The sequence below is a fragment of the Dermacentor silvarum genome, chromosome 1 (genome assembly GCF_013339745.2).
Source record: "Dermacentor silvarum isolate Dsil-2018 chromosome 1, BIME_Dsil_1.4, whole genome shotgun sequence".
NCBI lineage: Eukaryota > Metazoa > Arthropoda > Arachnida > Ixodida > Ixodidae > Dermacentor > Dermacentor silvarum.
The window spans coordinates 226,770,857-226,794,137 of NC_051154.1; the positions used below are offsets into that span (position 1 = coordinate 226,770,857).

The 23,281-nt window shown below is 49.2% G+C and overlaps 1 protein-coding gene across 1 annotated transcript in view; it reads left to right on the plus strand.

Annotated features, from left to right (window-relative positions):
• The window catches only part of LOC119437491 (sushi, von Willebrand factor type A, EGF and pentraxin domain-containing protein 1), a 256,678-nt gene that overhangs the window by 149,350 nt on the left and 84,047 nt on the right, over positions 1 to 23,281 (plus strand). Inside the window, exons 15-16 of the mRNA XM_037704501.2 lie at positions 5,962 to 6,035; positions 22,099 to 22,264. Coding sequence (XP_037560429.1) covers positions 5,962 to 6,035; positions 22,099 to 22,264 — 240 coding nt within the window. The remainder of the gene's footprint in view (positions 1 to 5,961; positions 6,036 to 22,098; positions 22,265 to 23,281) is intronic.

The window sequence follows — 23,281 nt, forward strand, 5'->3', positions numbered from 1 at the left end:
CTAGCACGATTCAGACTAATTTAAAATACAGAAATAATCAAGAATTAAGCGCATTAATTAGCAGCAACTCGTTAAAATTGGTTCCGAAATGCCAGACTGGTATCAGCGCAGCGCAAGAGAGGGCGCCACCACCCCACAAGCTCTCGATTGCTCTTCCCTCCAGCGCTACTCCTGCATCGACGCATCACTGCTTCGCACTTCCCCAGGTATCACGTTAGTGGAGCTGCATTAGCGCTGGATTTGAACTACACAAGCGTAGGATTTGAGCAGAATTGGAGCTACATTAAGCGCTCTATTTGAGCAGGATTTGAGCTGGATTAGAACTGCATTTGAGCTACATTCTGCAACTGTACGGAGTTGCCACAAATCGCCCAACCGAAGCCGAAGCCAACGGTTGCCCGCTACTGTACCGCTGCAACCGTTCCGTGCGAGTTTCGCATAACGCGCCGTTTCGCTTCTCTCTCGTCCGTCGGCTGAGGACTTGGAGCCTAATTTTTTATAGTCAAGATAAGTGTGAAGTGCCAATGCAGCTGCAAGATATCTTAAGGTCTAGAGGTGACAAGCAAAAAGGTAGTTGTTTTGTAAACGCCACCTGATCCGCAGCGGGGTTTTCATCTATAGCCTATTTCAAGCAATTATGTAGTCTAAGATGTAGTGCTTCAAAAAGTTAAACTCAACAAATAACTTAGTGCAATAAAACACAGACACAAGAAAGGGAGACAAAGATAAGCGTTACTCACAACTGTTTAATGGCAGAGAAGGATTCTAAATACATGGTGTTTCACTTAACTTTCGCCGAAGTTTTAGAATATGCAAATGCTACGTAGCTGGACAGAACCAAGTTAATGTTGTTTGCCGTCTCTTGGACATACTCAGATAATTTTTTGCATTCCACCTAATCAGATAATTCGTCCTAATTAATTAATGAAATTCTCAATTATTATAGTTAGATGAGAAGTGTGAACGACAAAATTGTAGAGCAACATGAAAACTGCCGATACACCTTTCTGTTGCTCAATACGTGCTTCATAAAAGTGGTTTTCCGTGCGCGAAAGAAGCTCGCGAATACACGCAAAATTGCCGTGTGACATGCCGCTCGATGCACTTTGCGTGTATTCGCGGGCATCTTTCACGCTCGGAAAAACACTTTGATGTAGCACATATTGAGCAACAGAAAGCTGTATCGGGAGTTTGTCATGTTGCTGTACAATTTTCTCATTGACACTTTTCATTTAATTATAGGTACCTGTTAGTGATTCTTCGGATCAGTCCGAGGGTGCTTTCGGTCTTGGAACAAATGCGTTTAACGGTGGCTCCATTGGCCCCGTTAAACTCGATAAACATTCTTAGGACCCTGATAGTGTCCACCCGCGGAACTGGGGAGCCTTTACCGGTGAATAACGTAATGGTGCTCTCCGTTGCTGGCTTCCAGGACCGGTGAGAGCCGCCTCTGGGCCTCTTCTTGTAGAGTAAGAGCTCAGATTTAGCGGGCTAATACCTTAGCTCCGGATGAGAAATCGCTCCATCACATCGATGGCCTCTTGCAAAGCACTCTCGACCTGACCCTCACATCCGCTGGGGCACCAGATGATGATGTCGTCCGCGTAGATCGTGGGGTTAATGTTCTGGATCTTGTTCAAGGCACTCGACAGGTTGATCAAGGAGATGTTGAACAGCATCGGGAGATCACCGCCCGCTGAGGTGTTCCCTTTGGCCCAAGCTGAATTTCGTGGGTCAAAAACTCGTCAATCTTGAGCCTAGTGGACCTCGAGGAAAGGAAGGAGCGCACTAAATTGTGCGCCCGTTTGCCGACGTGAAACTCTGTCAGGTTCTTCAGAATAAACGCGTGCGATATGTTGTCAAAAGTATTTTCCAAATCCAAGCCGAGAATTGCCTTAGTGTCGGCGGAGGTGGAGTCAATGATCTGGTGCTTGATCAGCCTCATGGCGTCCTGAGTCGAGAGCCCCGACCGAAAGCCAATCATGTTGTGAGTATAGCATTCGTTAGACTCGAGGTGGTCAATGAGGCGGTTAAGCATGGCGTGCTCGGCCATCCTCCCGGCACACGACGTCAGGGAGATGGGCCTTAAATTGTCGATGCTCGGCACCTTACCTGGCTTGGGTATGAGTACTGTGTAGGGTGCTTTCCAGCTCTTGAGAATGACGCCGCTGTGCCAGGTTTCGTTCATCTTGTCTGTAAGAAACTCGATTGAGTCGTCGTCGAGATGCTTGAGAATGTTGTTGGCGACCCCGTCGGGCCCAGAGGCAGATCTGCCGTTGAGGGATGCGAGAACCCGCTTGAACTCAGCCACGGTAAAATCCTCGTCCATCCATGGCGTGTCGCGGCCTTCGTACTTGGGAAACTGGGGGAGCACCGGATCGTCCGTGGCCGCTAGGTACTTGTCTATGAGCTGCCCCGTGAACGCCTCATATGGATAGTCGAGTCGGTAGCCAAATGGACAGCTTTCGCCAAAGCTCTCTACTGATCGGACTTGGTGTTGCCATCGTGCAGTAGGTGCCTGAGGAGTCTGCAGCTTTTACCGGTCTTGAGCTGGCCCTCCACCGAGTCGCACAGCTCGTCCCATTGCTGCTGGCGTAGCACCGTGCAATGAGCCTCTATCGTCTTGTTGATTTCGGAAATTTTCTTGCGTAGTCTTGTGTTATGGCGCTGAGTCTTCCATTGCGCGAGCAGTGCCTGCTTGGCTTCCAACAGATGCGCGAGCCTACTGTCCATCCTGTCCACCTCCAGATCGATTGTCACCTCCTTGGCGGCTCTAGCCACATCCTCTTTTATCCCGTCGCACCAAGAGTCTAGGTCCGTATCCGGGGTGATGACGCGCTCGGAGCGGTTGGCTTGGAACAAGTCCCAGTCAGTGAACTTAACGGTCCTCGTCTTGTTACGGGCAACCTTCATGACCGCTTCGATGATGCAATGATCGCTACCGAGGTCCATGGCTGTGTTGGTCCACTTGACGTTTTCCAGGTTCTTGACAAAGGTGAGATCCGGAGACGTATCTCGTCACACCGAGTTCCCTCTCCTGGTCGGAAAGTCTTTATCGGTTACCAGCGTAAGATCTTCCTCCGTTGCCTTGTGCCATATGTCTCTACCTTTCTTCGTATTACTGCGATAGCTTATTGCTGCGCCTGATGCTGGGCATTGAAATCCCCCATGACGACTAGAGGTTGACAGCCGGAAAATGCACGGCCTTCTTGAGAATGCCACCAGCCCTGGCTCTGTGAACGCTGGGTCTGCAGTAAACATTGAGTATAAAGAAACTGTTTCTTAGGCGCCGCTTAGGGGGGTCGACAAGGAGTTCGGTCATGACGTACTCGACCCCATTGTCCGCGGGACCGAGGTCTCGCTGAATGCACGTCAACTTTTTACCGACCAGAGTAGCGACCCCCCCTTTCCCCTTCAGTGGAAGCCATCGTTAGGAAACCGGGGAGCTTGATGGGTGATGATGTGATCGTTTCTTGCAAGGCGATTACTTGGGGTTTGTCCTGTACGCTTTTTATGTATCGTCGCAGAGTCGCCCGTTTGCTGACGAAACTTGCGCAGTTCCACTGAACATTGTTATGACGTTAGTTCCGTTATTTATGTCTGGGCTTGGGGATGGATTGCGAAGTGCCTTCAGGATGGGACCCTCCGTCGGTCCCATCCGACGGAGCCCCCCTAATACGGTCTCCTAAAGAAAAGCTACAAAAAGGAATCGTTGCCTGGGCGGAAGAGGTCGCCGCAGACAAACGGCCACCTACAACGCCCTGAAATTTTTTTAAAATAAAGTTGTTTCCTCCTCCTCCTCCGTCGGTGGGGCAATGACGCTGTGCAAGTTTGGGACTTGTGCTGCCGATGTGCTTCGCAAAAATCCGTGGCTGGTCCCCTCCAGCCTAAGTATTCTCGCGTTGAGGGCGACCAGGTCCAACTGGGGGTGCGCGATCATTTCTTGTACGTGAGAGAGACCTGTCTGTGCGTTGGAGATGGCGTTCTTGAGCGTGCCCCTGGCCGACGAGCGTGCGGCGGGCTGATGAGCCGGCGATGTGAGCGCCAACCTTCGTATTTTGGCCATCTCGGCGGCTAGCAGACTGATTTCTTGCTTGAACTCAGCGTTTTCTTTCCTAAGACTATCATTGGCACGCCTAAGCTCTTCAAGCTCGTTCGTGAAACGTGGGTCGTGCGAATCTTGGGAGTTGAACGCCTGCGTTTGGTTGCCACGGGCGTTATCGGCCCACGTTAGAGAGGACTTCTCTTTACCGCCGGTGGGGGTCTTGGATTGTGGCCTGTTGGACAAGCCGCTCCCGGTGCGGGACTTGAAGCCGCCTTTGGAGCTGGAGTGCACTGGAGGAGGCGATATGGGTCGCGATCTTGAGGCAGAACGGCTTCTGGAGCCCCCTCGGCTTGTGGATCGTCCTCTCTTGGGATTTCTATTCTTCTCTTAATCTCTCTCCCCTCTTTTCCCTTCCCCCAGTGTAGGGTAGCCAACCGGGCTCAGTCCTGGTTAACCTTCCTGCCTTTCATTAAATCATTTTCTATCTATCTCTCTCTCTCTCTCTCTCTCTCGAGCGCGCGAGCGTCTATTGCCCCTAAAGCTGGAGAATCGGAGAATCGAACGATCGACGGCGTGGGGAGCTACTCTTGCTGCATGGCACGCTCGAAGCGTCATCGGCGAACGACGTACGGCGTCTGGAACCTATGCGCACATTCTTTACCGGCGGTAAGGTGCCTACCACCGCAGATTTTGGATTTTGGGGTGCATTGGTGCTGCTCATCGGGGTTTGGCAGGCCGCATTACCGACAGACGACGTCGCTCGGTGTTGGACAGACATCGGCGGGATACCCGAGTCTTCCGCAGGCCGCATCCCCGATAAACCCGCAAAGCACCGACAATTATGTATGTTTGGAGGTGGTGGTCAAGTACGATATGGCGATAGTTGCCGCTGTAGAGGCGCATCGCTGAAGACTAGGACACGTCCAGACAGCTTGCGCATGTACGCACTGTATAGCACACGTATATTCCATGTGTTGCCCAGAGCAGGTAAACTGTACCGTAGGAATCCCTGGAAAGTACATTGTAGAGCGGCATCATTGATCATACTGATACAGACCACGGTTCTTTCACTAGTAACTTGATTAGATAAGAAATCGCAGTCAGTAACCTTTTTATGTACTTGACATGAGAGCTCCAGGGCGAGTCTCGGTCACGGTGTAAGATATATACTCTTTAGGTGGGGACACTTCTCGGCTTCCTTGCTAGACGCGATCGACCAGATAAAGTAGCAAGAACGTGCGTATATCGGGGCGGTGACGGCAGCGGATACCTATCGGCGGAATGACGCAACTTCAGTTAGAACGCAGGCGAGAGTGTGCGCCGGCAAGGAATGCGCGCATGCCCTCTCCCCGGTGACCTACTTTCGTGCATCACTCAATCATTTCGGATTGCCCGCGAACCGCCAGTTGCTATAACAACGGGAGATTAAACCAATAAAAAGCTTTCTGTGTTGAAGTTTCGTTGTACTGCCGATAGGTATCCGCTGCCGTCACCGGGCCGATCGGCGCGCGCCTTTGCTACTTTATCTGGTCGATCGAGTCTGGCGAGTGTCCTCACCTAAAGAGTATATATGTTACACCGTCTCAGTAAATGGTGATCCTAAGAAGGCGGTGTCGATTGTTCTTCCATGCCTTAAGCCATGGTTACAGATGCTTATACGTACGAAATCATTTTTCTATTGCTGAACGCCTTTAAGATGACATTTTTGAGGGGAGACTTGCAGGCCTTGCTTACAAAGATAATTCGACATTAACGCACCTTCGAAAGAACATCATTGCACGTAAAGAATGATGATGACAATACTCAAGAGGGAGAGGGTAATTGCGAAAATAATTATGTTTGAACTGAATCTACAATAAGCTGGGTGATATTATGATTTCAATATCCTGATCCGAAAATTGTCTTTCACTTCGCAGAACAATGTATTGTGCCTTATGATACCGGCTCAAAGGTCATGAAGAAGTCGTGGATAAACATGCATTGGTTTCAGGTAAGACACCTCTCCTATTCATTATTGGCATTTTTTGAGGTGATCCTAAAGCCGCAGAAAAAAATAACTCAGCCTGGGATCTTACAGTGGGCTTTTCCCCAAACAAACCTAATACCCATATATACAGTGAAATCTGTGACGTCCCACGGACAGCATCGGCAGCACAATTTGACTGAAAAATAAAAGCTGAAAGTGCCGCCTTAATTTCCTTCGCTAATATGCAATATTCTTCTGCCAAACATGATAATGGTGATACACCAGTCTAGCCTTGTTTATAATGTTTGCTTTTCGTGTACCGCTGCTGGTTCCATTTCTGTCTGTCGATCAATAAATTATTATATTACGTTTTTCTTTTAGCGCAAGATGCATGTTGAAAAACATAACCTTGTGGAAAGTGACATTTGAAGGAGTTACAGAACTGACACTGATCTATGTTATACAACTTTGAAACGTGAGCGCTCCTACTCCAAATGTTCATGTTTAGTCTGTCTACATTTCATAAGCTTGCTCATATATTTTTACTACAATGTATTGACTATGTGATCGGTGTGTATTTTTTATTTTGAGTATAAAAATTATACAGCCAATAGCTAATGTAAGGTCTTGCTTATGATAACTGCCACCGGTGACCACGGTAACCTCATAAATTTATTATCATTATGACACGCTTTCATGATGATTAGTGTCTTTCATTAGGTGGCTAATAACTGGGGAAGCGATTAAGTTTGCGACCACGACACAACAGAAAAACAAATGTCCTGATGACATCGAGGCGCTGTATCTTATATAAAATTACGTGGGAAAAAAAGCTTCCTTGACATTTATATCAAGTTCACAGGACCTTATCGCCAAAAAATAATGACGATGAAGCACTGCATTTACTGACTCGTAGTGACACATGACACAGAAAGAGACACTCAGGCGGACAAACTGCCGGTACAGTCCGCAAAGGTGATCCTGAGTGTATCAACACCAGTACCGCCACCATGAAGCATTGCTGATAGCACACAAGTACAGACTAACATCACTGTACAACGTTGATAACAAAATGTTTGCGAATGTACTCGCAAGTCGATTAAAGACAATATTGCCTTATTGATCGGCTACTTCAGTCATGCACATATCGAGGCCGTTTTCTGCAATGTAATGTACTCGCAGAGCAATTGGTTCTCTTTTATATTGACTTCGTTGCCACTATTAATAACTTTGGGGATGAATTTAACACGGGTGTGTTATACCGGATGTTCAAATTAAGTTTTGCGCAATTTTTAAAAATCGCCTGTGGCAGGTAGCATAAATCTTATCGTTGAGCTGGGTTATTCGAAGAGGCGGACATTAATAGCACGAGAAATCGAAACGCATATTCAACTAATTAACAAAAGTTTACTAATAAACTTCTTACTTAATTACTTTACGACACATATTGCAATTGTAGTGAATTGTACGAATTCTAGCCGGTCTGTTTGCAAGACGCATCCACTTGAATTTAATTTCTCGGATGACACCAGTTTCGAGGTATTATTTCCCAAAGTGTGGAAAGAGATACATGGGCGTTCCGGTTACTTTTGTGCTTCAATGTATAAAACAGCATTCTGGTAAAAAAAATAAGTGGAACAACAGGGCATTTTACAGCGAAGCTGTTAAGGCCTCAGTCTTCGATGGTCGTGTCCGCGTGTATAAAAAACCTGATTGGCCGTATGCTGCACGTGCGAGTGAAACGCGCGAGGGGCGCTCGCTTTCACGGCGAGCGAACGCACGGCGGGGAGCAAACGTGACATCTTCCGTCGCGCGAAAGGCCGTGGGGGGACGGGAGGGAGGGAGGGGAGGCCACGTTTAGCTGCGGCATCAAATGCCTCTCTTGCGACCGGGCGCAAGGGGAACAGGAATATCGCAGGCGAAAGGAGGAAAGTGAGAAGGCAGCGCGGGGGGGAGGGCGTGCGGCTTCTGCTCTGCGAGCAACTTGTACTTTGCGCGACGGCGGGCGGTCGCATGCATTGTATCTTGCAAGCGATCTGAAACACGGCTCCTACCTTTGTATGCGCTGTGCTTTCGACGCTCTGTTTCCGTTGAAGCGATAGACCACACGAACCTTGGCTCGTTGCTGCTGGCGCGCTCGCTCACACCAGCGTTTTGACAGCGGTTGTGTGCGGTCATCGAATGGGATCTATTCATGTTTGTTTGTGCGCGCTGACACCATGCTTGTTAATTCAGTTAGTAAGTGAATGTGTCCAAATTTATACAGCTGATAAAACTACTATCCTTACTCCGTATAGCTCTACTAATTTGCTATCGCAATTTATGCTTCGCCTTTCGGGTGAAACTGAGACATTTTTTATAACACAATACGACATGTAAGCATATATATTGCGAGAGTAACTGCTCAGTATTCGTGCCAATAAAAGGCATGGCAAAGAAACGTAGACGTCCAGCAGATAGCTAACACATCCAGTAAAAAGTCAGTAAAAAATCAGCAGTTTGGGGTTTGATGGATCTCACCGCTGCCATACAGCTGTTACGAGCATTAGTTTGGTGAACCTTCAACAGCGTCTGATTGGAGCTCGAACCAGGTTGACCATCGGAGAGGGTCCAGCAGGGAAGACGAAGCGACGTAAAAACAAATAAAACAAAGTTTAATACATGGTTACGAGTGAGCGGTGTGCTCCAAAGAAAACATACGAGAAATGGTCAGCGTGCATGCACCTGCACGCTAGGGCAAAGCAAAAGTGTTCTCCACGTGGCTGCTTGCTGGCTTTCCTATACCCTCCACTATCCGGCCACTCTTCCCCTCTCCTTCCCCCACTGCAGGACAGGGTAAACCAGACGAAGTAGGGAGGGTGGGTGAACGTAGCGGGGTGAACATCCTCAGCGGGGGTGGTATGGTCGCAAGGCGGCACGGCAGGTTTCGTCTCTGACGTATCTCTGACCCTCGCGACGGACACGTTTGTTCATGTTGACGAGCGAGATCATGAGGCACGCCGTTTCCCATGCGTTGGAAGAAGAAGACTAGTTCTTGATCAGCTGCTGTTCCTGCTTCGATCGCTCTGGTTTTTCATTTAACTTTGTGCGTACCGATGCCTCCGTGGCGGGTACAGTATCGAAAGCAATGACGGACGTCCCGCCCCCTCTGCCGCCACGGTTGGGGACTGGCCTCCAAGCTGCACGTCGGTCTGCTGCGCCCGACCATCTGCACATGACTCTGCCAGGGTCATCGAGCGGCTCTGACGTGGACGACATGGAATCTGACGGTGGATATACCGTGGCCACAAACCGCCGGTTGAAGAGGAAACTTCCCAGGACTTCAAGCGTGAGTGAGCTCAACTACAATAAGCCGCCCTCACAGCAAACGTATACAATCGCCTACATCGATCCCCATCGCTGCTACTGGCAACCTCAATTCTCTCAGTAGGCAAACTCTCACTGCCTATCTCGAGAGGCTGGCTCCAGGGTGAATCAGAGAGGTCCGTATTAATCCCAGAAAAAACATCCTTACTGTTGATGTCTCTACACGAACCATCCTTGACACTTTGAAGGCTGTATCTCAGCTAGGAAATATACTTGTCCGCTCATTCATCGTACAAGGAGGCAGTGCCACTGCCGGTGTGATCTACGATGTGGATGCAGATATTGATAATGGAGATCTCCCAGCGCTAATATCCTCAACTGTCCATATCACAGACATACACCGTTTTGGACGGTCGAGGTGCATAAGGCTCATTTTTGAGGGAGACAACTTACCATGACATGTGAAAGGGGGATATGTGAGACATCCTGTCCGTCCATACGTCCCAAGGCCATTACAGTGCCGTAAATGTCAGAAAATCGGGCACGTAAGTGCTGTGTGCGCAAACAGGATGACATGTCCCCGCTGTGGTGGTGATCATGATGAGTCGACGTGTGATGGGTCTGACTTGAAATGCACTAACTGCGATGGGCCGCACATCGCAACGTCGAAGGAGTGTCCAAAATTAAAGACTGAAATGTCTGTGTTAAGGAAAATGGTGCGAGATTGCTCTACACACAGATAAGCGGCTACCAAGATACACCGCTGCCAGAGGCGCTCACGCAATCGCAGGAGGAGGTCAGCATCGACAACAGGACAACTGGTGCCTCATGAAAAGTCGACGCGCGCTACTGTTATTCCTCAATCGTCCGGGTTCACCTCTAGCCACGTCTACTCGTCTGAACACCAAGGACACTACTATATGGCCTTCCCTGCCGTCTCGGAGTGCAGAAGTTCAGTCGGAACGCCAGCATGAACGCGAAGCTTCGTCGTCGGATGGGCAAATCAAGGCAATGCTTACACAATTGGTTCATTCCTTGCGAATGCTGCTTATGGGAGTTAAGACGCCCGTTGCCAAGCCGGCGGTGCAAATTCTCGACGCACTCGAACCGGTGCTTGCTGCTATATAACAGCTAGCAAGAACCATGGCATCGTCAACTTCAATGCTGTCACTGCCAGAAAGGATCAGCCGTTTCGTAATATTTAAATGGAACGCACGAGGTCTACGAGGTCGCCTCGGAGATTTTAAACAGAGACTGCTCAAGTATCGATTTCCAGTTATTGTGATATGCGAGCCGAATATGACTTCGAAATTTAGACTGTCTGGTTACGAACAATTCGCGTCTGAGACAAGTGGAAATCCTAGCAAAGTCTTACTATGTGTGCGATGTGACCGCACGTACTCGCTAAACCAAATTCCGGTGCACAACAGCAACGAGTACGTTTCTATAACACTGAAGCTAAAGCGCCGCACAATCTCGGTCATCGGTGGCTATATTTCTACCAGGGGAAGATTTGACGCTGGACACCTGAAACTTGTTCTTGACTCCAGCCAGGGACCTCATGTTATTGTAGGTGACTTCAACGCGCACCACCATCTTTGGGGTAGCAGGGTCATAAACATTCGAGGAAAACAACTTCTTGACTTCACAAACAGCAATGGTCTTGACATCCTAAACGACGGCTCACCAACATATTTGCGTGGCACAACGTACAGCAGCTGTCTCGATTTAGCTATCGCTTCACGATGTCTTTCGTCTTCGGCTGCCTGGTGCACAGATGCTGAAACGTACGGCAGTAATCACCTACCTACTTATGTACAATTGAGATGGTTTACAAGACTCCCTAATCCTCATGCGCAACGCACTGACTGGGATGTTTTTCAAAACAAACTGGAAGACTCCTGCGGCTGTATAACTTCTCCGCAAAAGATTGAAGAGCGAATCACAGCAGCAATGCACGCAACAGGCATCGTCGCAACATCAAATGCCAGAACATCCCTTGACGTTGTATATGAACAGCTGCGGGCAGTCCGTCGTCGCGACGAGAGGAAATACAGGCGAAATGAATTGATATCAGACTTGAGGACGCCACGCCGTGTGCAAAAGAAAATTCAAGGACACTTAGAAAAGCTCGACAGACAACGTTGGAGGTCCTTTTGCACCAGCCTGGACCCAAGAAAACCATTATCCACGATATGGCATGTTGTACGAGCCTTGCCATCTACTCCACAACAACGACGTCCCTTCCGAGCTCTGGCTATCAATGAGATGCCCAGTTAGAAGGAGATCGCGGAAGATTTCTGCTTGCATCTCTCCGGCTCTACAACAGTGGTATCTACACTGTTCAGGTGCGCTCCACCAACAGTGGACGATCGTCTCGACCTTCCATTTACACTGCAAGAGCTACGTGCGGCGATCTCTTCTTCAATACACTCAAGTGCGCCGGGGCCAGATGGCATTACCTATTCTACCCTACGCCATCTGGGCCCTCGAGCGACTGAAGAGCTTCTGGCCTTGTATAATCTCTCTTGGGCCTCGGGAACTGTGCCTGCACATTGGAAGACAAGCACGATCGTAGCAATATTGAAGCCAGGCAAGTCACCCCATGATTTGCTTTCCTACAGACTAGTGGCGCTTGCCAGTTGTATAGGAAAAACCATGGAACGGATGGTTTTGATGCGCCTAGAATGATTTTTGGAGAAGCGTAATATATATCCAGACGCGATGACAGGTTTCCGAAGGGGTAGGTCGTCAATCGACAGCATTATTGACCTAGTAACAACTGTTGAACATCAGAAACGTCTCCGACGATTGACGGCTGCTGTCTTTCTGGATATCAAGGGTGCATTTGACAATGTTCTACATGATGCAATTTTAAATGCCCTTGAAGAATATGGCATTGGTGGCCGTATGCATCAGTGGATAGCCAGCTATCTTCGCGAGAGAACGATATTTATGACCACTCTAGATGGTCATACAAGGAGCCATCCTGTCTACCGTGGGGTGCCTCAAGGAGGTGTACTGAGCCCAACCTTATTTAATGTTGTTCTCGTTGGACTCGTCAAAGAACTCATAGGCGCAGTCTCGGTCTCTGTGTACGCAGATGACATCTGTATATGGACCACGAGCTTAACGCGCTTACAAGTACAAACGAAGATACAGCGTGCAGTGTCAATAACGTCGGAATACTTAAATAGTCGTGGGCTTCAGCTATCACCGACAAAGAGTGTAGCCATGGCATTTACGCGGAAGTCAATGGCCTGCTACCCCGTCATGATTCATGGCAAGATTATACCTTCGGTAAGCCACTACAAGTTTCACGGAGTCACCATCGACCGTGACTTATCTTGGTCGAAGCACATATCTGCATTGAGAAAAAAGCTGGACAGCTTTGCACAAATCATTCGTTATATGTCTGGAAAATCGTGGGGGCCATCCCAATCATCTCTTCTGCAGCTCTGCCAGGCACTTTTTGTTGGATACCTCCGTTACACCGCGCCTGTACTTTCTCGGATTAGTTCATCTGCCGTCCGCACACTTGAAGGAGCTCAGGCTCGCGCAATAAGAATTTGACTAAGATTTCCACGATGTACTCCCACATGGGGCACTATTGCAGAGGCACGCGCATGCCCAGCTCGAGTTTATCTGCAACATGAGCCAATGCGAGTGCATTTAAGGCTACTAAGTAGGCATATAGTAATGATTCACTGACAAATGTCACAAGTATACGGCCTGACGCCGCCTACTCAGAAGCCGTTTTGTCGCAACGGGATCTACTGCCGTCGGACTTCACAGCGCATGGCATACCTGAAGCTCCACTCTGGACGATGGAAAAGCCGACGGTGAAAATCTCAATCCCCGGAACAACGAAAAAGTCGAAAATGCCGCTTGCGGGTCTCAAACATTTCGCGTTATCCTATATTGCTTACAGGTACGGATATACCGAACATGTTTTTGTAGATGGTTCTGTTACACAGACCTCTTCCGCGGCAGCTCACACGATACCTGCAATGAGGATGACGCCGCGGTTCAAGATAGGACACAAAACATCGTCTACAGCAGCTGAGTTGACGGGCGTTGGAGAAGCAGTCCGCAGCATACTGCAACAAACCCTCGCTAACTGGAGAGTGTTCTGCGACTCAAAACCGGCGCTGCAACTCATAAGCAATTATATGAATCACAGAAGGGCATATAGTTCTCTAATCTACGACATCGTGGCTCTGCTTAATGAGGCGTCTCAATCCGGACATACCATTGCGCTGCAGTGAATTCCCAGCCACTGTGGAATAGCCGGAAATGAGCAGGTTGACGCGGAGGCGAAAATGGCGCACACTGACGGGGAGATTATAAAACTTCCCTTTTGCCGTTATGACATCAACGCCTTGCTACACAACTCCATCAAAACGTCTATGGCGCGTCAATGGGACAACCCAAAATATCGGCAAGAGTGCCTCCATAGACTTGACGCCGGTTTGCGATTCCGACTTCCACTTCGGATGCGGAGAGGCCAGGAAACACTGATCCATCTATTACGGCTTGGTGTGGCGTACACTCGCAATTACCTTCACAAGATTGGACGAGAACGGGACCCTGATTGCAGCATCTGTCACACTCCCGAGACAATAGAGCACATACTTGACGTGTGCCCTCAATATGCGGCCGAGCGAAGGACACTAAAGCGTAGTGTTGACTGTTTGGACTCCCACCCCTTTTCGGAAGCAAAGGTTTTAGACGCGTGGAGAAGCATTGATCATGCCCAGCGCACCATAAGATCACTTTTGAATTTTATGTGAGACGGGCTTAGACGGTCGTCTCTAGGACCTGTGCAGTGTGCAGTGTGCGAAATGTGTTTGTGCGATGACGTTTTGTGTGGACAACACTACTCCTGCGTGTAGTGTGTGAAAGTGCACAACCGCGTATTGGACAACGTGTGTAAATAGTAGCTCATTGCACGATATCACAATCACCTGCCACCTACCTCTCTCTGTATCTCCCACTTCCCCTTACCCCAGTGAGGATTAGCAGGCTAGAGACACACTCTCCAGGCCGACCTCTTCTCCATTCTCTTCATTAAAATCTACTCCTTCCTTCCTTCCCGTGCGTTTGCATGTGGTCCGGGCATGGCCGCTCTAAGCGAATCGTAACAGACTGCTCCGCCGCCGAAGGAGATCCCGATGGGCAGGTGACGGCATCCGCTAGCCAGAGGGATGACGCAGGTCGATGCTTGCAGTTGTCGTCGGTTGTCGCAGAGCCATCTTGAGCACGTAACACTGTGGGTGTTCTCCAACGTACGTAGCTCAACGTCCCGGTCAGAGTCTAGATGCCTCAGAAGGGTCCGCAGCAGTTTCTAGTTCACCGCATGCGTCTGCAGAACTTCACCGCAGGCGTCAGCCGCTCAGTCAGCAAGTGCGAGACAAATCTCCATGGAGTTCTGCCAGGCTTATTTCCCCGTTCAAAAGCGACAGTTTTTACCAACTTACAGCAGCACTAAATCCATTAATAAATTTGTCATACTCTTCACAAGACATGACTTAACCCAACTGCGTAAACAAAAAATAAACGTTTCTAATCCTACGTCAGGGAAAAAAACACGATTTTGGTGAAAGAATCGAGGCTGATTCTTGATCTGGGGACTTCGACTTAAGCCATCTGCATTGCCATTGAGAATTCCCTTTTTATAGGGTATCTCGAAAGAATAATGCTGCAAATCGAGACTCCAACAGAGGTGGTGGCCATTTTTGGAAGGCGTTGTCTGCAACACTTACACCGTGGTCTGCAACCATCTGAGAGGACAATGATCCGTTTGGATTACGAACCTCGGGCCCGCAAGATAACACGACAATTTTTAAGCAGCCCAAACTAGCCATTGTTACCTCTCAACCTGGACCAGCGTATGCCTTGGACGTTTCCCACGATGCAGCCCCTTTCATCAGCGTCGCCCAGACGGCGACAGTGCCCGACACCGACGGTGACGGGCAGACAAGCGTCCCAAATCGGCAGTGCGCATCTTTTGGGTGCGCCCCGAGGCAGCCCCTTTCATCAGCGCCGGCCAGGCGGCGGCAGCGCCCAACACCGACCATGACAAGCTGACCGTCACGGAGATGCCACGGATTGATGCGAGAGGCCAACTTCGAGGAATTACTACCGTGGGAACGGCAACGATATCGAATTCCCAGTTGGGCTGCTGAGCATGACGTCGCCGAATTGAATCCCGGCCACAGCGGCCGCATTTCGATGAGGGCGATATGCGAACGCACCCGTATACTTAGATTTAGGTGCACGTTAAAGAACCCCAGGTGGTCCAAATTTCCGGAGTCCCCCACTACGGCGTGCCTTATAATCGGATCGTGGTTTTGGCACGTAAAGCCCCATAATTTAATTTTTAATAGGTTTCCCAGATGGCCACGCAGTTGCAGAAAATGCGAGGGCGAGGATGCAACATTAGAGGCGGAGTTCAGTGAACAGTACAACCCCTCTGATTGGCCGCAGCAAGGTCAGCAGATTCCCCAGTCGGAGTCTCCTTGGGGAGGGATTAAAAGCGGATACCTGTGGTGCAGTGAGGTTGGTTCTGACGTGTCCTGAGGCGAACTCAGACGTTCAATATCCTCCTGATGGAGTGCGCTTCCGTACCAGGGGCCAGTGAACATAATGTAAATAAAACCATTTTTCCTTATTCCTACTACTGTATGTACTCATCGATGGGCTTGGTGGATTCTTGGCCCAAACGCCACCTCGAGTCGCAACAACATGCGCACTCTTTCTCAGTAGCACAGTACGCCTGTTCTCGACTAATGAGTTTCCGGTGTTCCTCCTCGCTCTCTCCTTTATGGCATAGTACGACGCTCATGCCTCGCTCGCTCGCATCGCACTGAACCACAAATCCGCTCGTGTAGTGCGGCGATCTTAGCACGGGCTGCTAAGATCACCGCACTACACGAGCGGATTTGTGGTTCAGATCGCTAAGTCAGCGCGCTCTTCAGGGCGTTGAAAGCCGATTCCTTTTTTTTTCGTCCCTGAGGACGCGTTGTGGCTCAGTTTTTCGAAGAGCATCAGTCAGAGCGCTAACTAGTTCACAATACCTCGGGATGTACCGCTGATAGTACCCTGCGACCCCTAAGAAAGATCGGATATCGGTCTTTGTGCGGGGCTGCGGGAAATCTTGTATCGCAGCCACCTTTAGCTCAGAGGGATAGCGAAGGCCCTGTTTGATTACGTGACCGAGATAGATCACTTCCGCTTGCGCCATCTGACATTTTGGTGCCTTAACAGTTAAGCCGCCTTCACGCAAGCGGGCCAACACTTCCCTCAGATGTTGCATATGCTCCGACCAGGATGCGGAATATATCGCGACATCTTCTAAGTATGGCAAGGCGCACTCTTCCTGTCCTCTCAGCACTTTGTCCATAAGGCTTGAAAAACAGTAAGGAGCATTTTTCCAACCGAAGCTTAGGACCTTAGGGCGGAACGTTCCCAACGGCGATATGAAGGCGGCATATCTACTAGCCTGCTCGGTGAGCGGAATCTGCCAGTAGAGTCGAAGTAGATCCAGTGTGGAAATTAATCGGGCGCTACTAACCTTCTCGATCTGCTTCAATGTTTGGTATAGGATAAATTTGATCTTTCGCGATCGCGTTTAGCCTGCAGTAATCTACGCAAGGACGCGGATCCCTGCCTGGTACCTCAACTAAGATCAAATGCTAGGTGTGATCGCTCTCGCAAGGTTCGATCACACCTAGAGTCAAAATTGTTTTCACTTCCGCATCCATAATCTCACGTTGGTGCAGTGAAACACGATAAGCCTTTGAACGTACCGGCTCCGAAGAAGTGAGCTCGATGTCGTGCGTAAGAACCGATGTCCTTCCTGGCCTATCTACAAATAAATCCTGAAATTCTTGCAGGACTTCCTGCAACTTCGTTGTTTGGTCAGGCTCCAGCTGCGCTTTGGAGACCAGTTCTTTAACCAAGGTTGGACTGTCTATCTCTAACAGCCGCTCTAAGCCTTCCGACACGGGCACTATTAACAAATCTGGCAACTGCGCTTCCAATAACTCGGCTGCTGCTACTACGGGTACTTCTGATTCTGCGAATCCAAACTCCTGAGGTTCCACCGCAGAGGCATTCTCGACCTCCGCTACCTGAGGATCCGAACAGCTATTCACCTCAGTTAGTCACGCTAGCCTCCTCGAACATTAGCCCTTTCTCACGCAGAATCTGATCCGATCTGTTTGCGAACACTTAATACTGCGTAAGAGGCGTAGGCGATACGGCAGCTTCCGTCTCAACTGTACCGAAATGACCTTTAATAGCTATCTTTGCGACCGGAAGACATGCACTGTGAGTTCCTACAGCTTGCTTTATCCAGACGCATTCACCTGTGAACATCTCAGGTTCCACATAAGAGCTGTGAACCACGTCCATGGTAGCCGCGGAGGCGCGCAGCACGCGACAAGGTTTCCCGTTTACCTCAAGGTCGCGCATATACGGTTCGAGCAGCTTGATGTTCTCGTCATTGCAACCAACCGATAAAAACACTACCTTTACCTCGTCACATTGCGCAGCAACGTGCCCTGGTTTGTTGTAGCAAAGAAAGGGTTTCCTCTTTCCCAATTTTAGGGGCGAAGCTCCTTATAGCGGCACCCGTTCCGTCCCCGTCGTCGTAGTAGTAGTGTGTAACCAGTCTGAGAAAAATGAGAAAAAAAATTCCGAAGTTGTGTCCGTAGCGCGGAATCGAACCAGGGACCCCTCGCTTCCGAGCGCGCGGCGTTAGCCCACTACGCCACGAAGCGGACATGGACACACGCACCACGATGGCAATAAATACCCAACATTAACGAAAGGCCGCGTTTCTAGCGCGTTTCTAACGCGTTTGTGCTAGCGCGTTACGGCCCGTGTAAGAAGCTGGTGTAAGACGCTGTGCCTCTCCGCCTTACCTTCAACGCGTTTCGAACGCGCTGCCCAAAGCGGTGGCAAGTCAAGTTCAAGTCGAGGAGCGTTTATGAATACGGGGGGAATACTCTCTCAGCAGTCATGTGATGGCGTCGGCAAACGCGGTGCACGTTCCGGCATGTGTAAATGGCTGCGTAAGACGCTGTGGCCGCTCCCCCTTACTAGAGAGTACTGCACGTTTCTAACGCGTTTCTGCTAGCGTCCCCTTAAGCGGGAGATCCGATGATTCCCTCCGGAGCTTCGCCCACTCATCATCATTCACCCCGTGGATATGCTGTGATTTTTTATTTTTTTTTTGCTCTGTTTTAACTTCAGGGGTCCCTTTCGACCCGGAAGTATTACATTCTGAGGTATCCTCAATCATAGGTTCGTTCTTTCTCTTTTTGGGCCTTAGCTTCGGCCTGCCGAACCTGAAATTGGGATGATCGCCATTTCGACCGTCGCTGACTTCACTAGCCCGACGCGTTACAAGTTCCTCGGCTAGTTCAGCGGCTGTAGCTACCGTGCTAACTTCTGGCCTATCTTCAACCCAGTATTACAGTACCAGTACCTCATGTTCTCAGGTAACCCGCCGTGATTGCTCAGTGGGTATGGTGTTGGGCTGCTGAGCACGAGGTCGCGGGATCGAATCCGGGCCACGGCGGCCGCATTCCGATGGGGGCGAAATGCGAAAGCACCCGTGTACTTAAACTTAGGTGCATCGTAAAGAATTCCAGGTGGTCCAAATTTCCAGAGTCCCCCACTACGGCGTGCCTCATAATCATATCGTGGTTTTGGCATGTAATACCCCATAAAAAACGTTCTCAGGTAACCGGTTATAAAATTGTTCAAGTGCAAAACACAGAACAACCTTCACGTGATCACCATAGGCTTTTTGTTCCTTGAGCCATTCCTCCATGTTTGACATAAGCTTATATGCAAACTCTGTATAGGACTCATTCCTGGCCTTTTCCATTTCGCGGAACTTCCACCGGAACGCTTCCGCTGACAGCCTATACTTTCTCAGCAAACTGGACTTTACCTTATCATAATCCTCAGCTGACTCTCTGGTTAAGCGAGCGATTACGTCTGTTGCCTCGCCCGCTAACAGTGTGAGCAGACGCTGTGGCCACGACTCGCGAGAGAACCCTTGCTTCTCGCACGTCCGCTCGAAGTTCACCAAGAACAAACCAATGTTCTCTCAGAGCTTATACGTCCGCATTAGCTCTGTCATATTTAATGATACGCGCTCTCCTGCACCGTTTCCATCGTTTCCAACAAGAAGACATCTATCAGCATCAGATGTCTGTCGCGGCCGCCCACCCAATTTTACCTCCTGCCATCAGCGGCATCCGTTTAAGCTTTGTGAATAGACTTGCACTTACTTTGACATAGACGTCTGTTGTCGATTATAGAGTTCGTTATTGCAGCGGCAGGCATCGTAAGTTGGCTTTCTAACGTGTTTTTAGCTTTGAAAATGCGTTTTTTTGTGTAAGACGTTTTTGCGTGAAACTTACTTCGTAAGTTGGCTTTGTGAATTACACTCCTAGGCCCCTATTCACAAAAAAAATTTCCTACGACAGAACCTCGGCCCCCCAGCACAGCAACTCGATGCTCTAACCACTAGGCACAATCGTGCACTTATACTTCTGTCGTGCCAATGCCAACTACCTGAAATGGTCGCCATGTGTTGCTGATGATGATGATTTTCATAGAGTGGCACATAAACACAATGGGGGATTGGCCAACAAGTGGACGGTACATTTAAAATAAATAAGAAATGAAGGAATACAGGCAGTATAAGAGTTGTTACATTGGGTAGCACATGTGCACGAAAACACATCCGCGCGCGCCAGTTTCCTTTGCGCCAAAGACAGGAACGAAATGGGCAAATTTGTAGCAGTTCATTAACCGCTTCACGAAAGCTTCGCTTCACGTAGATTACAAAAGTTTGCGTTGGATCTGCATATTTTTTATAAGGTTAGAAATCCTCTACACGAAATCGAATAAAAGATCCTACAAAAAGAACAATTCCCTCAGTTCCTCAGGCGTCCCAAAATATTCATCCTTCTTCTTTCATTTCTCTCGCGCCCCGCGGTCTTCCAGATCCCACTGCGGACAGCGTTGACTGGCCGGCGATTCTTCTTTCCAACCGCTCGCTTCACAGACTGCGGCTACCTTCGTGAGTTTTTCGTTCATCTACTTCGCCACGTCACAAACATTAAATAAGTCCACCACAGGCGTTCATCAGCCTGTGGACACGACATGCAGTTCTTAGGCGAAAAATGCGGGCATCGACTTCCGTGCTGTCAAAGTTGTAATTTTTCGTTTTTCGTTTTTGGTCAGTCAGTCAGTCAAGAACATTATTGAGGTCCTCAGGAGTTTTAAGTCGTTGGAGATTCCACGCGGGGAGCTCCTCTGGCCAAAACCGTAGGCGACGCCCAAGTCGGGACGGGAACGTGGTGACGCTCCGCCAGTTCTTGGGCCCTCTGGACGGCCTTGAGTTGGAGTTTGAGGTCCGGACTTTTAAGGGCTTCTTCCCATTCGGGCTCACTGGAGAGAGGGCCTTTTGATAATGCGGTACATTGGCATAGCATGTGCGAGAATGTTCTGGGCAGTCTGGGCAATTTGCCGGGATGTCTGAGTTGTAGTGACTTAGTAGGCCTCGTTTGTAGCATTCCGTTTGTAGCATTCGAAACGCGGCCGCCTGCGCGCATTCGAGTTTGGCGTGCGGGAGCGGGTATTTGATTCTGCCTTTTTTATAGTGGGAGGTGATTTCTTGGTAAGTGAGTAGCGGGTCATTAAACTGAATGGTCCAGTCCCTCGGAGCCCGTGGGACCGCCGCGGCGGGCAAGTTCTCGCGCATGGTCGTGGGCCGTTTCATTGAGGTTAGGTGTTTACGGGTCAATGTCTTTCCCCATGTGAGCGCGGAACCAGGAGAGGCACCGTTGGCCCCTTTAAGCTCGCTAGATGCGGTGGCTTCACGATCCGCATCGGTGCTGTCGAGAATCGCGCGGGAGCGGGCCCGGCGCCTACCCACGTTGTGTTGTGGGTGAACGTTTCTGGGAAATGGTGACACTTTGTAGCTGTCTCTAATTTCGCTCGGTAGGATAACCGCGTACTCGTGATGGGGAGATGGGGAGACATTAGCTTCGTTTAAGATTAGTCTACCGTCTCTGGACGAGGACAGGCGAAGTACTTGAGCTATAGTCTGAGCCTCGATCACTTCGTCGATGTTGTGCATGCCTAGCTGATCAACCTTTGCTGTACTTGCTCTTTGTGGTATGCCCAAGACCTGTTTGATGCTTTTGCCCATGAGTGTGTTTAGTTTTGTCTTTTCTATTTTCATGCAGTTTTGTCTAGAGGCGTCGTAATTAATGTGGCTCACATAGGGAACGCGTGGTATACGCGCAGAAGGTTATCTTCGCAGAGACCTTTCCTGCGCCCCGAGACTCTGTGGATGAGTCTGATCATCTTTTCGGTTTTGGCGGTTAAGCGTTTGATCGTGAGTCCGTGGCATCCGGTGGCTTCGATTAGGAGCCCAAGAATGCGTATGTGGTTGACTCGCGGAATCTGTTGTCCATCTCTTGTGTGTAGTGCGATCGGAAGTTCGTTTAGAGGAGTTAGGTAGCGGACTCCTTGACAAGACTTGCGAAATAGTAAGAGTTCCGATTTATTCGAGGATAGTTGCATTCCTGTGTCTAGTAGGTACTCTTCCGTGGCATTTTTTCGTGGTCTTTTTTTTTTTTTTCGTTGGTTAAACGCGCAGATTGCTGACACGCGGATATTCGAAGTCTGATAGTGTTGTCTACAAAACATCGACTCTGAAGAAAACTTGCATTTTTTTTTCTTGTAGAGGGAACTGAATCCAGGAACCATCGTTAGGAAAGGTGACAGCAACCTTAGCGTGACATGCGAAGACGGATATCACTTCAGAGAGAAATATCTTCGAGGAAGAAGTGAAATAGAATTGTACTGCTATGGGAGCCACTGGAGCCATCCAACACCTTGGTGTACCAAAAGTAAGTGAATTTTTTTTACATTGCTGTATCCACACAGGAGTTCTCGGAAGGCAAGGCTAACACGCCCCCTGTCACCTGTAGGCTGCTCAACAGAGTGTAGTATACATATAAGACAACGTTATACATTTTCTAGGCTAGACATGCTGCAACTCCAGTACAAAAAAAGAAAATACTGCACAGCCGCACAAAAGACGAAATATATTACCTAAAGACAACTTATCGCCATGATTTCACTGTGATGAAGAAAATATTTTATTTTTCAAAACATTTTTTATGTTATTCAATGATCTAAACTCTGTACAATGCTGATCGCATATGGGTGGTCATTTATGATGACTGGGACTAATAATTAGGCTAAATTGGAGTACTAACGTTCCAAAACTTTAATGTAAGTAAATATGAACGCCATAGTGGAGAGCTCCGTATTCCTTTTGGCCACTTGAGGTTCTTGAAAGTGCACCCAATGCTCGGTACGCGAGCGTTTTTGCATTCCGCACCCATCACAATGCGGCGTCCGATGCCGGGAGTCGAACCCGCGACATCGTACCGAGTAGCGCAACGCCCCTGAGTCAGTCACCATGGCTTGTTAAGTACTTTAATCATTTTGTACAATATAGCTCGTGCTGCAGTGGGACTCTAAAGTAATCATGCTCAAATGTAGTGCCGCTTACTTGGGAGGTGGTACTTTAGAAAAACAACTATCATACGGTGCGTGTGTGTTCGTGTGTGTGCGTGTGTGTGTGTGTGGGGGGGGGGGGGGGGGGGGGTCGGTCGCTCGGTGGGTTACTGTGCGGCCGACCTCTGAAGCCGGTATCACTCTAACTCGAACTTGTTTCTAAGCTCCTCATACAGTATTTAAATAATGAAGGTACTGCTCTGAAGCCGAAATGAAATCGCAGTGCAAGTTGTTACGCTACCAACACAACCTCCTGCTGCCAGCCATATCCACAGAAGCTAGACGACGGCAGCATGTTTGTACTTTGCTCTACATGCGAAACAAGGTTGGACAAAACATCA